Source organism: Seriola aureovittata, chromosome 4 (genome assembly GCF_021018895.1).
Source record: "Seriola aureovittata isolate HTS-2021-v1 ecotype China chromosome 4, ASM2101889v1, whole genome shotgun sequence".
NCBI classification, from domain to species: domain Eukaryota; kingdom Metazoa; phylum Chordata; class Actinopteri; order Carangiformes; family Carangidae; genus Seriola; species Seriola aureovittata.
The window spans coordinates 16655313-16671411 of NC_079367.1; the positions used below are offsets into that span (position 1 = coordinate 16655313).

Sequence of the window (16099 nt, forward strand, 5' to 3'; positions counted from 1 at the left end):
CGCCAAGTTTCATGTCTGTGTCTTAAGCGCTCTAGCGCCACCAACAGGTCAAAGTTGGAGGTGCGTTCACACATGTAACTTTTGAACCTTACGCCCCATTTTCAAAAATGAAATACTATTGTATTGAATTCCGTCCTAGTGCAACGACCCATATGACATCAATTTCCCGCCATATTGGATTTTCCGCCATCTTGGATTTTATGTATAAGTGTTTTTCCGCCACTCCTCAGACAAATTTTGTCCAAACTTTACTAAAAGTGGCACAGATGATCTTCAGCTATAAAAACTACATTTCGTATATGGACTTAGGACCCCATCAGGAAGTGGCTCAAGACATGGTGCCCTGAAATGTAGAGGACCCTGCAATAGGTTTGTATTTTGCCTTGTAACTGTTGATGCGTTTGCCTAAAAATCTAAATTGTCTGGTAATTCCATAGAAGGACCCAAGGTTGAGCCGAGGCATATGGCAACTTATGTCAACTTAATTGAAAAGTCATCACATCTTTTGGATTTTGAAAGCATTCAGCTGTCACAGCCAATTAGAGATGGTAGCAAAGCGGCCAAACCGGAAGAGAAATTAGATTTCCCTTATATTGGTTTATGCGTGTGATTTCAAATCAAAGATCTTGTGTCTGGTCTTTACCAAAATGGACATAGATGTTCTTCAAACCAAGCCCGACAAAACTACTTGTTGGCTTTTTGATTTGCAAAAGCACTCATCCATCAGAGTCAATCAAAATTGGGAGCAAGGGTGCCAAACAAGAAATCAAGTCACATCTCAACCAATCTTTAATCAAGAAACTTGCTGTGAGTGCTAACAACCATGCCCTTGACATAATGATATTGTGTTACCCTGGCAACTCTGGCTTGCTGGGCTGCTGGACCCCAACATTGCTGCATGTAGCTATAGTTTGATACATTTAATACATTTAGGATCCAGTTAACTTCATCCTCCTTCCCTCCAGGAGGCTTGCCACGATTGCCTCGACTGAAATAGTGCAATATCAACTTTGACCACTCAACATGACTCACATTATCACTTGTTACATCCCAAAGAGGTGCTATTTTACTCACTGCATGTCTCTTTTCACGAAAAATGAGGGAGACATGACAGAAAAATAAGAAAGTGTTATGTGACAAAAAAAAAAAGAAAAAAAATGATTAGGTATTTTTATTAAAATGCCAGTTGTAGCTATTTGGGATAGTCATGGTTTGCCTTGGTTCTGGAAAAAAGTAAATTTAGCATTGAGGGACCAGATCATCCCCATCTCATATTAGGCATTCTCATTTTCTTGTAGCCACAACATTGTTTCTGGAGTTTTTAAAGTCCTGTTCACCTCTATGATACACATTGAAGTGTCAGCTTTGAGGTTTTTTTCTTTTCTTTTCTTTTTTTTGCAATGCTCCTTATGTACACAAGGGGGAGGCAAAACATTAATGTATTGTTTGAGAAACTGATGATAAATACTGTTTCGTCAGAGCAATTTTTGTGATGGACTATTTTAAAAAAGATTATAAGATTATCCATCTGCATTATTTCGCTCATTGAGGGCCAACATTAACAACTGTAATCCAGCAATTCCATACTATAACTCTTACAAGCCTGTAAATTACAAGCTGTTGAACAAACTATATGTACTCAAGCTTGTAGTTTGTTGTTCTCTCTGACAGGAATAATCAGTGGTGGAATGCAACTAAGTACATTCATTCAAGTAATGTACTTAATTACAAATTTGAGAGACTTGAATCATTTATATATGATTATTTATTTTCGGTTTACAGGCTACAGGTAACACACTCAATGTTACATTACACCAATACAAATTACAAAATGCAAATCAGATAATCAGATTAACAGACAAGAACAACACATAGACACCAAAAAAAGCAAAAAAACAAAAACAAACAAACAAAAAACATTGCCTATACCATTTGGGAATCACTTGGATCCCAACATTACTTGAGTATTTCCACTACTCCACCTCATTTGTCTGACAGCTTTAGTTACTAGTTACTTTTCAGATAACAATTTTTCATACCCTATTGTCCTGTGAAAAACATGCAACATGATCCTTCATGGGTTGAGAAAATTCTCCGACTTCTTAAGATAAACAAACTGGAAGTAGCTGGAACAAAGATGAAATCTGGGCTGTTTTTCTGAGCTCATGAAAAGTTAACTTTTTAGAATTAGGCCCACATAGTTCTCACAGGACAGTGACTGTACATACATATGATGATCTTATAGAATATGATGCATTTCTGTAGATTAAGCTATACCCAACAGTAAATGAAGTAGTTCAAATTAGCTCAACCTTAAACATCCATAGTACTAAAATGCAATATGCATATGCAGCAGTAATATTAATCCAAAAACGTATATGATAATAAATCACATTATTACTTTTACTTTTGATACTTTTAAGTACATTTTGCTGATAATATATGATTTTAAGTAAAAGTAAGGATATAAGGATTTTTAAGTAGTGGGGTATTTTCATAGTATGGTTTTAGTACTTTTACTTAAGTAAAAGATCTGAATACTTGTCCACCCCTGGGAACGGCAGACCTCTCTTCACAAGTAACTGTGATGATAGGGAAGTAAAAACTCTTTCCTACCGCCAGGTGTCGCTGTTGGTCTGTGTCTCTCCCACATCTAGTAAAGTCTACTGTAAAAGCTGCTCCATCTTCCCTTGATCGTGACTGGACTGCTGATGAGTAGCTGACATTTCAGAGCTCCCCTTGAGATGCATGATGAATACAGTATAGACTGAAATACCCTGGTCACATCAAGTTTCAGGCAGCCGAATATTGAATAAATGTCTATAGACTACAATGATACATCAACTTTTAATATATTGAAGCACATATGAATTTGGCTTCATGAAAGTGAAATTCATTTGCAGAACTGTGAAAATTATTTTCTTCCTACGACACATCAAGTTGACAAAAGACGTCATAGACGAATTACACTGGAATTGGTGCTTTTTGCCTTCAAAATAAACGCACCACTCTTACTCAATGTTCCATTACAGGTTGGTTCGTAAAATGTATTTTAATTTGAAAGTCAAAATCGGAAATACAGTATTTAACTTTGAAAGTTGACACCAATCTCGGCTCACTGGCATCCTCTCTGCACTCCGCGCTCTACGTGCGTGAACCAATTGTGTGTGTGTGCGTGTGTGAGTGTGTGTGTGTGTGAAGCTTGTGTGTGAGTATCTCCGTGTATGTGTGTGTGTGTGTGTGTAAACACAGCTCGGTCGGCTCATGTTAGGAGTGAGGGCCAGGTCTGACTGCAGCAGAAATTACCAGGCTGAATTGTGCTCGGTGGCCGCTCAGATGAGGAGATGGCAGCCGAATCGACCCGGAGATTCACCAAGAACCTGCTGAAACCGGGGAGCGCGGCGGAGATACGGCAGACAGCGTGCAACGCAGTCAGACACTCCGCAGTGACGGTGAGTAAGACCCGCATGAATTGTAAAAACATGGTGGTAGTCAAAACGCATCACCACCTGTGGGCCCAGAGCTTTTTTTTTTTGCTTTTTTTTTGTGTGTTTGTTTTTTGCTTCTCTGGGCTTTTACTGCTTTGTGACCCCAAAAAGCATTAGATTTGGTGGTATCATGTACCAGCCTCTGTTAGACACACCGCACCGCTGCATTGTAGCTGTAGCAGACCTGACATTGACATTCATGTTGCATCTTTCTTTGCAGTGGATGAACACTTGCAGCACAGTGCAGCAGTGCTGTTCAGCCTATTGATCCTGCAAGGGGGAACAATTCAATACATTTAAATGGCTAAAACGCTTTGTAGGCTAAGGAATCGCCACATTTCTTTCCAGTGGGTATTGGAAAGAAGCCGCTTATTGGCTGGTAATGTGGCTATAAAGTCGTAGAGCCTATCATATTCCCCTGTGGGTTGGAGTTTATTTCAGTGTGGCTGGATGAAGTGAATGAAATGCAGTAAATAGCGGCTTGGTAGTAGGGTAGTAGGATGCGGTATCACACAGCCAGCGGTTTACATCTGCCCAGCGGTGCACAGAAACACCAAGGGAAGATGGAGGGAGGGACAGAGAAAGGGAAAAGAGGGGGATTCATTCGACCACTGTGCTTGATTTACAACTAATTATATTATCATGGCTATTTTAATATCATGAAACGTGAAAGAGAGGCTTCAGTGGGTGTGTCACGCCTCATAATGAGAGAGTCTGATTGACACATAAAATAGTGGGAGGAGGGGTAAGCCAGGAAAAAAACCAGCCACAAACACACACAAGGAGAGGGATTTGTGTTCTGATTGTACTGATGATGTCCTTTTGATTCATCTGGCAGAGGACAAATCCTCTACCTTACATTTTGTGTGTGTGTGTGTGTGTGTGTGTGTGTGTGTGTCTGTCTGTCTGTCTGTCTGTGTGTGTCTGTGTGTTTGTCCATTCTGTAGAGATTAGCATAGAGAAAGGTCACTCCACTTGAGTATCTTTGCTGCTACTCTACATCCTCTTCACTCTGGTGTTAGTGTGTCAGTGGGACACACGCAGAACAGAGCGTAGTGGGAATTGATTGGAATAAAGAGGGAAAATGTAATATCACTCACAGCATTTCTAACGGGGTGCATGGCAGAAGATAGGATTAAAATGGAAAAGAACTGAACAGAGAAGCACAGTGAATGAAACCTTGCTTTTCCAGTGTGCTTCTCATCGGAAAATAGACATTTTCTATAAGCAGCCAGATGTTACTACTGACACTGGGTCAGCAGAATACAACAGGATACAATATTCATAATAACATGAGCTCTAAAAGTAAAATCAGGTTTACTGACAGTATGCATTTGTCATGTCCCCAAATGGAGTAAAACAGAGCAGTGCATATTGATTCCTTTATTGGATGTATGAATTGACTGGCGAGTCACCTTGTGTTGTATCATGTAGGACACTGATACACAGTGTTGCACTGCAGTAACAATTGCCTTGCCAAAAAGCACTAGAGCTGAAGTCACACGCTTAGCCTGTTGTTTTCAAGCAAAAAAAGTACAATCATGATGCACGTAGTTCACAAGCAAATTTGTCAACATATTTGTATTTGTCATTAAAGCCCCCATCCATTAGTCATGCACAGCACTGTTTTACATTTTGAGATGTCACAGTAGGGAAAGCACATGTGTAAATGATGCTTCAGTGTCCAGGTATTATGCATGCTGGCTTAGTGTCACTATAATACAGCTTAGTGGGACACTTTAAAAGAACAGAGCCATTGTTAATGTTAGTATTAGTAACACCTGTACTTTTCCAATATGTCTGTGGTGAAAAAAGTTCTATTTTTAGATGCGGAACATGTTGAAGTTCAGGTGGAGTTGTGTATGCTTCAGAAAAACAATCCGACTACATCTCTAAAAAAGAACATTTTCTACAAAAACAAGTTCTGATGTTCGAGATATATTTCTACAGATACCAGTTGTGTTGTACAAGTGCTCAAGGGTTTTTTGCCTTAAGTTATGATCGTGAATGTTTTATCTTGGTATATGTAATTTTATACCATGATATCGATATATATCTTGGTGTAAAACATCTTCTGGAAAATCAGTTGAGAAATAGTTAATGGTTAAAGTAACCATATTGATCGAATGAAGTTACCACACTGGTGCAAATATCATATGAAACTCCAATATTGCCATAAAGTAAACCTGCTTATTAATTTGCAACATTGCTCATTGAGGCCTAGTACAGCCAGCCATATTTAGGCATGAATATCGTAGTGTAACGAGTATGAAAAAGTCCCTGATTTTTGACAAACCCATATCGTGTATGTTGTTATATTTCCCTCCTTGATGCAGGAATTACCAGAACACCCAACTCAAATGTGAGGTGCCATTTACCAAAAGTGAGAACTGAAATTGAAACCATGACTAATAATCTGATCTACATCAGTGTGTGCAAAGACCTCAGCTTTTTTGTCTTTGTCATTCTCCAGTGCAAGAGACTCACTGACTAGTCTCATTTTCTTCCTATATCTTGAAAAAGTAATGATGACAAAGAGTCATAAATAAATTACTTGAAGTCTTTCTATGGTATGTACAGATATGATGTAGGAATGTGGAGAAGGGGGAAGCCTGATAGAGGAGTCAGCATGTGTGTCAGTGCGTTGGTATAACACGCGTGTGCACAGGTTAAGTGGGTGTGTAAATGTCCATAGGCGCTGTGTTGCATGTGTTTGTGGACATTTTTGTGAGCATGTTAATGCACAGCCTTTGTTGGTGAAAGAAACCAGGTCAGCAGAATCAGGCCCTATGGCGTAACATTCAGTGAAGCGTGAGCCTCTTTTCTCTCCATCACTGACCCCCTCTCTCTTGTCATAGTAGCCAGTTTTCCTCATTCACTTAACACCACCCCCCCACCCCCCCTCACTCCCCATCTCTCCATGCCTTCACCGTCTCTTCTGTATTTGAGTCACTTCTGACACTGTTTTCCTCTGTGTGTCTTTCTCACTGCTCTGCATGGGTCCCAAGTCAGGTTAGATCAGTTTCTGAAGTGTGTGTGTGTGTGTGTGTGTGTGTGTGTGTGTGTGTGTGTGTGTGTGTGTGTGTGAGTGTGAGTGTGAGTGTGAGTGTGAGTGTGAGTGTGAGAATGTCTGCATGTATTCATGAGTGTGTAGCATACGTGATACCTGGTAAATCCCCCCGGTGCACGCTGCATTTTCCTCTGATGAACTGCTCTGTGAAAGCAATCACTGCTTTCTGACTGCTTCACTGTTTCTCATAGTGGTCAGCCCACCCATCCTCAAATATGCAGGGCGCATGGAAGGGTAGATAGTTACAAGAATGAAGGATGTAATGGTGGTTGAGTTTTGGTTTTTAGAAAGTACATGTTGTTTCAGTTACCATGGGATGTTTTCCCTTACATCTTTTCTGGCCTCTGAGCTCCTGTACACCCAAATAACAATGGATCCTTAAGATACAGTAGAATAGCATTAACATTCACAACAAAATCCACTATATTTTAGACCAACCTCGGCTGATTTTTGGCACCACAATGAGTGTGTTTATCATGACTCTCAGCACAAGTGAGCAGCACAGCAGTGTAGACACAAGTGTCATTCTTGTTGTGAGTCTGGCATCCTGCTGGGATGAACCACATGTCATACCATGCCTCGAGGATGCCAGCCACACTAACCACACAGCCAGAGATTGGGGCCAACATGCCCACCCTGGCATCCCACTGTAGCTCAGAGTCTATTTACCCAGTAGCACAGGGTTGCTTGTATGCAGTCACCAGCGCTCGTTCCTTTAGGCCATATGCATGCTCATGCCTTTCCACACGGCATCCAGTTTTTGGTGTTATATTGCCATGGTCCTGTCTTTCCTTTGGCAGATAATTCCACTCCTTGCCTTTGGCATCCTTGGTGCCCTTATGGTACTACCAGCTTCATGCCTGATCACATATTGACTATTTTTGGTGTCCAATACCAGCCTCCAAGGCATTTTCTGTGAATTTTCCATTTTGTTGCTAACCAGTGTCTGTTGTCCAGTCATAGAGATGGTCCTGTAATCCTTCAATGTGCACAATAATAATATCAGTGTTTTTCTTCTAGTGATTTAGCTCATTAATTTCAAATCACTTTAGAAACTCTACATTGCTGCTGCTGACTGTTTTCCACGAATTAAGCTTACTAACTGTTTAATGTCATTGACTACTTCAAGCAAGCTTCAAGTTTCTACCATTGATTGTCATATCATACTGGCTCTGGCTGCAACTAACTCACACTTCATTATCGATTAATCATCTGCCAGTTGCCTTTTTCATTTGATCGATTGACTGTTAGGTATATGAAATATCAGAATAGTGAAAAATGCACATCAAAATTGTCAAGAAGCCAAGGTAACTTGAAATTTCTTGTTTTATCTGACCAACAGTCCAAAAGCCAGAAGTATTCAATTCACAAGGATGTATAATAAAACGTACAATAATGCAAAACCTGAAAAGTTGCATGTCCCAAAATAATCTGCCACTTTTACTTGAAAAATAACTAAACAATTAATCCATTTCTGTTGGTCAACTAAATGATCACTTTTGCTAATCATTTCAGCCTTATATTGGCTCCGCTGACTGTTTTGGAGGTAGCTAAAGGCCCCAGCAAACAGTTATGTAACTGAGATGAAAATGGTTTTTAAGTATTTTCTCCTCCATAAACAAGAGAAATCAGGTATGAAATCTCTTTAAGAACTTGTGGATTGCTTTGGAAAGAAGTTGACAGTGATGTAAAATATATTTGACTTATAGTTAATGGGCTTAAATGTGAAAAAACCCATTGGTATGGTCCTTTACCAGTGCGGTTCACCTCCGTGCTTATGTGCACGCTCCTGTTCTCCTAAACTAATCACCAGAGAGTAAGTACTGTGTGTGTTCTTTGGCTTTAACGCTAAAAAGTGAATACGCTCGCACTCACACTGCAACGTATCGAAAGAATGTCACACTTTGGTTAAAGTCGAAGCACGTTTCCTTCCTGTATTTCTTCTTTCTTTTTCTTTTTTTTTAATATATGACCCTAAACTTACAGTAGATGTTATGTGTAGGCAAATATTGAAAAGGGTGTTCACACACTATTTCACTCACCTCTCTTTAGCTCTTTTTTTATTTTTCACTCACTCCCAAGCTTTATGCCAGCAGTTATGCAACTCATCTCACTTTATACTCCGTGGAAGAGAGGACAGAAGATGGGATATTTGTCTAGATCTGTTAAGGATCTCCTCTCCTCTCCTCTCCTCTCTTCTCCTCTCCTTGGAAATTGGACTGTTTTTGGTCTTGTCTCATTAAATTAGTTTCATTTTCTTTGCTCTCTGTTAATCTGTATGTACATCCGCCTTTATTCCTCAGCCTTCTGGGCTTAGACTAGTCATGTTCTGTGTGTGTCTGTTCTTCTACTAAAATACTACTACTGGGCATGTCTGTCTGTCTGGAGCGAAAATTTGTGTCAGACAGCGTGAAGCAGTCATTTTTTTGGAGGGGGGGGGGCACTATGGGTAGACATGTTCCAGCGACATGTTGGTGGTGTGCGTGTGGCTGTTGGGGGACACGCTGTCAGTCTGACTCCACTTTCTCCTCATGACGCATCATGTTGACCGCCTGCAGTGCATTGTGAATGACTGCTGACCTGACTTTTTGTCCAACATACATGCATAGTCGCCTAATACGTCTGCGTGTTTGTGCCTGTGTGGTACATGTGGTTGTTCTGAACAACCAACCACGTAGGCTGCATTAGAAAAACCCTGTAGCATGCACATGGGTTTGTAACTGAATAAGATCTGTGTCAGCTTGGTTTTATCTTGATTTGACTAGTGCACTGCTCTGCTTCAAGATGAGAGTGTCAGGTTAATCAGTGGCCGGCAGCGTGCAACACCAACTAATTGGCCCGTGTCATGCGAGTTAGTCAAATTGATAATGCTGAAAATCAATTGTCTCAGAGGAGAGAAACTGGTCAGATTACCAGTAATTACTCTCCCACTGCTATGTCTCCGTTTCCACGGCAACAGAGAAAGGTCACTTAGGATGGAATTCTAACAGGAAGCACTCCAATCACTCCTCGCATATCTCTACTTTTTTCCCTCTAGTGTATCTTATTTCATCTCATCCATCGCTCTTCTGTTCCCACGCTCTCTCATCTACATCTTAGAAGATACTGCACCTCAGAAATTAATTTGCTGGTTTGTATAGCTGCTTATATGAAAATTATTCTTTTAATTATATCTGTAACCCACCTCCTCCAACCAGTTTCTGAACACCCACTCCGCCTTTAATCACCTCCATTGTTTTCCTGTATTTATCTCTTTTGCTTTGCTCTCGAGAGGTTTTTAGACTGGCTGTAGCTGCTGAATGAGATCTGCACTGATCCTGTCATTTCTGTCACGTGCCTCTTGTTACATCTGGACAGGGAAAGGTAGGACAGGAACAGGAGTGCCGCTGGAGTGAGAATCCAGCTTATAATTGGGTCAGACATCACCAGTCTCTTATCATTTTAGAAGGCTAGACCATAAAGAGGGGGAAAACCAGGGAGAAAATGAGGGAGGAAGGGTGAGAAGAGGAAGAGAAAGATTCAGTAGATCGGTTTCCCTTCCCAGAGGAGTCTGCACTGAGGCTCTACTGCAGTTAACTTGTCCTCTTACAAAACACTCTGTCCTGTATGTGCATGGACGTGTGTGTCTATACTGTATGTGTGTCATAATACGTTTAGCCCTGCATGTGCAGTATTTGCACATGTCACAGTGTCTTCAGAGAGCTCAGTTTGGAGTGTGCATACAATTCTGAGTATCAGTGTGCTATATTCATAAGCTTGCACGCTAGCAACTTTTCAGGTCCCTGTAGACGTTCATGTAAGTGTTCCAGTTCTTCAGGAAAGTTAGTTTCACAACACTTCAGGAAAGAAAATAGAAATGCTATGCACTTATCTTAATTCCCATAGATTCGGATATAAAGCTGCTTCACAAATCAACATTTCTTTGTCTGCCAATACAGTTATTCTCTTACATAAGTTGGGGTTTTGGAAAAGATACCACAGTTGGATTGAATAACCGTATAAATAAGCCTGTGAGAGAAAAGAGACTCCCCCAGCAAGAGCAATTAAGAAAGGAGCTTTTGGGCTGTAACATTGCAATGGAACTATTAAAGTAGGACTACAGAATGATTATTAGGAGCTATAGAGAAGTTTAGCCACTTTATTTTATCTTATCTTGCATGCGTGTCACCTTTTGTGCACTTCTCCATCTCAGTTTGTTTATGGACTATCTTGCACTCTGTATGTGTCAGGCCAGGTTGTGAATCTGTCACCTTCTAGATTGTGTTTGTGCACATGTGGGACAGGATATCATGCTCTCTCTCTCTCTCTATCACACACACACACACACACCATGCATTTTGTGTCTCTGAACGACTCAGTCTGCAGCCTTTCTGAGATGGCGCTTTCATCATGTGTTGCAACTTAAATGCATGTTCATATCACTTTAGAGATTTCCTCAGCAGGGTGACACATACTTTTTCTTTTCCTCTTTTCTAACCCCCCCCCCCCGCACCGTCTCCCTCTCTGTTCCTCCCTCCAGTTTACCTCTGCTTACCTCTCCCCCTGTTGTATTTTCACTTCTCACCTTCTGCCTCCCTCCACTCTGCTCCCTCTCTGCCTTTTTTCTTGCTTTGCCTCTTTCTATCGCCACATGAATTCCCTAATTACCTACACTTCCTTTCTACTCCCTCATTCTTTCTTCAAAATCAACTGGATAACATTCGCACGGCTCTTCAGTTCTCACTCCTTGTTATTTTTGAGTGAATGCTTCTTGTGTCACCGGTGTGTTTAGACATGCAGACAAGAGAATAGAGAAAGGGATTAGAGGAGATGAATAGCTCTTTGACATTTGTTATGACTGAGCTGCAGACGACTCAGCCGTGTTTGCCCGATAACAGTAGGACCGTGCACTGCCAGGCCTTGGTGTGTGTCTCTCCACATCTTCTAAATGACTCATTCAGAAAGGACAGAGAAATAAAAGCAAAGCGAAGAGAAAAGAGAAAAAAAGAAAAATCTGAGCCTGTCACTGTCACTAGTGACACTGTCTCCTGCTGAATTCCCCCACTGTTTGAACTCTGCGTGATGCTGCACAGTGATCTCAGTAAAGTACGTGCTGGGTGTGAGCACAGGAAACTCTTTTTTTTTTTTCTTCTGAAATACATGTAGCATTGTGTCAGACAGCCAGTTGTTGAATTGTATTAGAAGACAAAAAGTCTGTTTAGTCTAGGTAGGAAAACTAGATAAAGAGAAAGTATTTGTCTGTCTGTATGTCAGTGTTTGTGAGAGGTCACATGAGAGGAGGAGGAGGAGAGAGAGAGTGAGAGAGTGAGGTCCCCGGGGCTCCATGCATTGTGCCAGTGTGCGTTTACAATAGGCTCTTTGGAGAGAGAGGCTTCACAGCCAGTGAACTGCTCCATTCAGACTGAGCTGACCAGGCTTTGCCTCACTGGAGCTTAACTTTTATCCTCTCTCTCTTTCTCTCAAACTCTCCATCGGGGCCTCGCCGTCCTGCCCCGTACCTTAATAGACACCGCCGTCCACTCGTCCATCCAGACTCCGTTCATGGCCCCCGGGGAGGGGTTGAAGGGGAAGGGAGGGGGGAGGGGGGGGGGGGGGGGGGGGGGGGGTCCACTTCACATACTGGACTAAGAATAGTCCAGTGACTCTCTGCGAGTGAATTGCAGTTTTGTATCTCTCCCTCTCTCTGCATTCCAGAGTAGGCGGCCTAAATATGCTACTGCCATTACCGTCTGACCCGCATGCCCTGCTGCCCTCACCCTGTTATATCCATACACACACTCATACACATTGTGTGGCAGCTATACGTGATTTGGACTTTCCCTCATTAACCGTCTTCACTCCGTGGACAGAGTGAGGCAGAGAGAATATGAGACTGATCTAATGTAGCAACAAACTTGACTGGATGTAAAGAAAATGTGACGCATGCTACAATTTCTACAAACTGTCCTGAAAGTCTATAAATGTTAAAACAGAGCTATGTTTTTTTTACATGGTCAAATCCTCTAAGATCTTTTTTGTCCCTCTCTACTCAGCCTGTCTAACTGTTCCCTGTTAGCTTTGATCAACCCACAGATAATCCCATCTGACCGTGTCTGTCCTCTTTGCCCTGGTATCAGAAAGTAAAACAGAAAGAGGCAGAAACAAGCTGCTGTTATTAATATTTCACTACTTGCACCCACTGCAGTTACGCACATCCATCCACTTATATGCACCAAGATAAAGGTAAGCACATGCATGCTCGCACATTATTATGTCTGCAGTGTCGGTGTCCATGTTACAAATAGAACAGATTGTTTTCACATACAGATAATGAGTTGTCTTGAGTGGCAGTGCATAGACATAACACTTAGTAGCACAAAATAACTGGCTGGAAAAAAGCATGTCATCAACATGCTTAAAGGACCAGTGTGGAGGATTTAGGGGGTCTATTGGCAGAAATGGAAATATAAAATTCATAATTATGTTTTCATTGTATAATCACCTGAAACTAAAAATCGTTGTGCTGTTGTTAACTTAGAATGAGCCCTTCATATCTACATAGGGAGTGGGCCCCTCTTCCACAGAGCCGGCCTGCGTTGCACCATGTCTTCAACAGTAGCCCCCATCGGACAAATCAAGCACCAGCCCTATAGAGGGACTTTCTTTGCGTTTTTACAATACTTTAAGGCCACCGTAGATTCTCCTACACACTTGGAAAAGGAGGTGTAAGGGGAGGGGTATTCAGTTCGGGTGCAATCTACAACCTCACCACTAGATGCCACTGAATCCCGCACACTGGTCCTTTAATTGGTGAAATTCTGGATCAGAATACATATTCTTCTGTGGTAACTTTCTTGCACATTATCTTTTTCTTACACTACACATGTAAGGACGGGACAATAAACAGACGTTTATCAAATGACCAACATTACCGATGTGAATTTACACATATCGCAGAGATTTTTTAAGGATTAGTTTGACGTGGAAAATACTAGGAGAATTATTGTAGCCAGTTAGCCACTAGTAGCCAGTTAGCTTATCTTAGCATAAAGAATGCAAACAGGTTGAAATGGCTAGCTTGGCTCTGTACGCATACCAAAATATTCCTATCAGTGCCTCTAAAGCTCACAAAGTAATGTTTTATATTGTTTGTTAATCTTTTCAAAAAAAAAAACTATAGTGTCAAAATGGCACAGTGTGGTTTTACAGGCCGTCCTGTGGGGCGGGAGCAGTGAGTCTCCGCTGTTTATCTGGCAACCTCAGGGTGAGAAATATATACAGTATATTGTCTTAATCTATGAGCTTCAAAGGTGTTGGTAGGTGGAGTGCTGGATAGAGAGTGTAGCTAAGCTAAGCTAAAGGGCTGCTGGCTGTATCAGCCTGTTAATGCTGTGTCAATCTTTTCATCTAACTCTCTGCGAGAGATAACCATAATAAAAGCATAATAAGCATATTTCTCCAAATGTTGAACTATTTTTTAAACTGGTCATACTGGAATAATAAACTGAACTGAGTCAACATGACAAAGGAAATACATGCACTAAAAGAACAAAAACAAAAAACAAACAAACTTATTGTTATCAACATAAATCTTTTTATGTATGTATTTATTTAGGTCCAGCCCTAACTTATTGAATTATTAGGACTTAGTGGTGTAGGGTCAGCGTATGGTCATAGTTTTTATCTGCCAAGAGGCAGGAGTGGAGATAGATTTGACTCAAAGATACCACTTTAACTCATTGCTATTCCTGCTGACTGACACAAAGAGGTGTCTCACTGCCATGTGTCCCACAGGAAACATAGCCCAGAGCCAAAATGCTCAATAACTGAAGTTAGTAAAGGTGAAGCAACAATACACAGATCCATCACTGCGTGCCACGGTTGTGGATGCTGATATTAGAGGGAGGGAGTCAGTAGGATTTTATTTCATTTTGGATCTAAAGCCAGCCTATGCACCTGTGCTGGCTCCCTGGATGCTTGTGTCTGACTCTGTATCTTTCTATGTGCGTACATCAATTTTGTGCGCCTTAAATGTCAGCCAAAGAGCTGACATGGGATCTGCAAAAGATATAAAGGAGGAAAAAAGCAGGGGGCAGAGAGGGGGGGAGAAACTGGGGAAGAAGGGAGGGAAGGGGGAAAGGTGAGGGAGGATAATACATATGAAAACGCAGGAGGAAAAGTCTTCAGAGCAGCTGCGTCCTCAGTCTAAACTGGGACCTCAGGGAGAAGGAGCAGTGCTGAGTGGGCGTCTGGTAGATAGTTAGCGCTGGTGTGGAGGTTATGCAGAGGTTACATGTAGGCTTTGTGTAGGTGTCATCTGTAGGCGCTATGACTGAATGATTTATTGCAGACTAGGCATTCAAGTGGGCTTTTTCATCACTGTGAGGGTGTAGATTGGGGGTTGGCATAAAGTCTGATGATTTATTTTTCACTCATCAGCCTGGAATGAAGCTGATATGACTGTTCATAATGTCCAGAACCATAGCAGCATATGACCACCATGTCCATTGTGTTGGTATGCATTTCTGGCATGAATGCATAAAAGTAAATATTGGCTTGGGCCAGATGTAGGATGAATATGGCAGGTTCAGAGTGAGGGCATATTTTTCAAGCTAACAGAGTAACAGGAAACAGAAATCATTATGGATAATTGCTTAACGAATAGTTACGGTTTCCTAGTGTCAGTGGCTCAGACATGCAGTGGAAGTAGAGCAGAGTTTTGGGTTTTTCAGGGTTTGATTTGGCTGGTGCGAGGGAGGCAGTGATTTGTCTTATTGGTTGGAGGCTCTCTTACCTGGACAGGAGACAGGAGAGGCCTAACAGCTGTGTAAATGGTCAAGATAGGATCACAGAGAAACAACAGAGACATTGCTGTACTGAGAGGGGAATCACGACCTCTCCTGTAATATCAGGTTTTGATTAACAGGTTAATATTGGCAAAGACTCCTCCCTCTTCAGCGAAGGGCTTTTTCCTGTTTCTAATCAGTGTTCTCTTTCTCAAATCCGCTCGCTGCTATTACCTTAAAACATCCCCGGTGCATGAACTGATACTTTGTCTGCGTTTCTCATTTGAACCGTCAATACTAACATAACAGCATTGAGTAACATTTTAAAAGTACACCCCTGTTACCACACAAACCAAAAAGTTTGCAGGAGAGACGGGTATGATTGCAAATATTTATTGCACCGCGCACGAGCAAGAAGCCGGTGACCTCAGCCGTCTCTACGCTTGACGGCTGAGGCCCGAGACGGGACAGGAGGGGGGAGAGAACAGCGGGGAGACATGGAGCGATGCCACGTGGGAGAGTGAATTAATGAGGCACCAGCTCTGTGACAGTGGCTGTGTGTCTTTCTGCTGCATTTGCCGCTAATTAAGACTGGTGTGCTATGATACTGTTATAATACCATAATACACTCGTCTCACAGACCAGATTTTTCTCCTTTGGTCCACGTTTATGATTGTGGGAGTCAGTGAATGTTAAAACAAAACCGGCAGGTAGACAGTGGTAGACAGTTATATATTCAGCTGTTTTATTGTTGTCACTGTTACCTTGAAAGTGAA

The 16099-nt window shown here is 41.6% G+C and overlaps 1 protein-coding gene across 1 annotated transcript in view; it reads left to right on the top strand.

The window, feature by feature from the left end:
- The first annotated feature begins 3131 nt into the window (after nt 1–3131).
- dock10 (dedicator of cytokinesis 10) overlaps nt 3132–16099 on the top strand; it is a 64421-nt gene continuing 51453 nt past the window's right edge. The window contains exon 1 of the mRNA XM_056373746.1: nt 3132–3452. Coding sequence (XP_056229721.1) covers nt 3345–3452 — 108 coding nt within the window. The 5' untranslated portion in view covers nt 3132–3344. The remainder of the gene's footprint in view (nt 3453–16099) is intronic.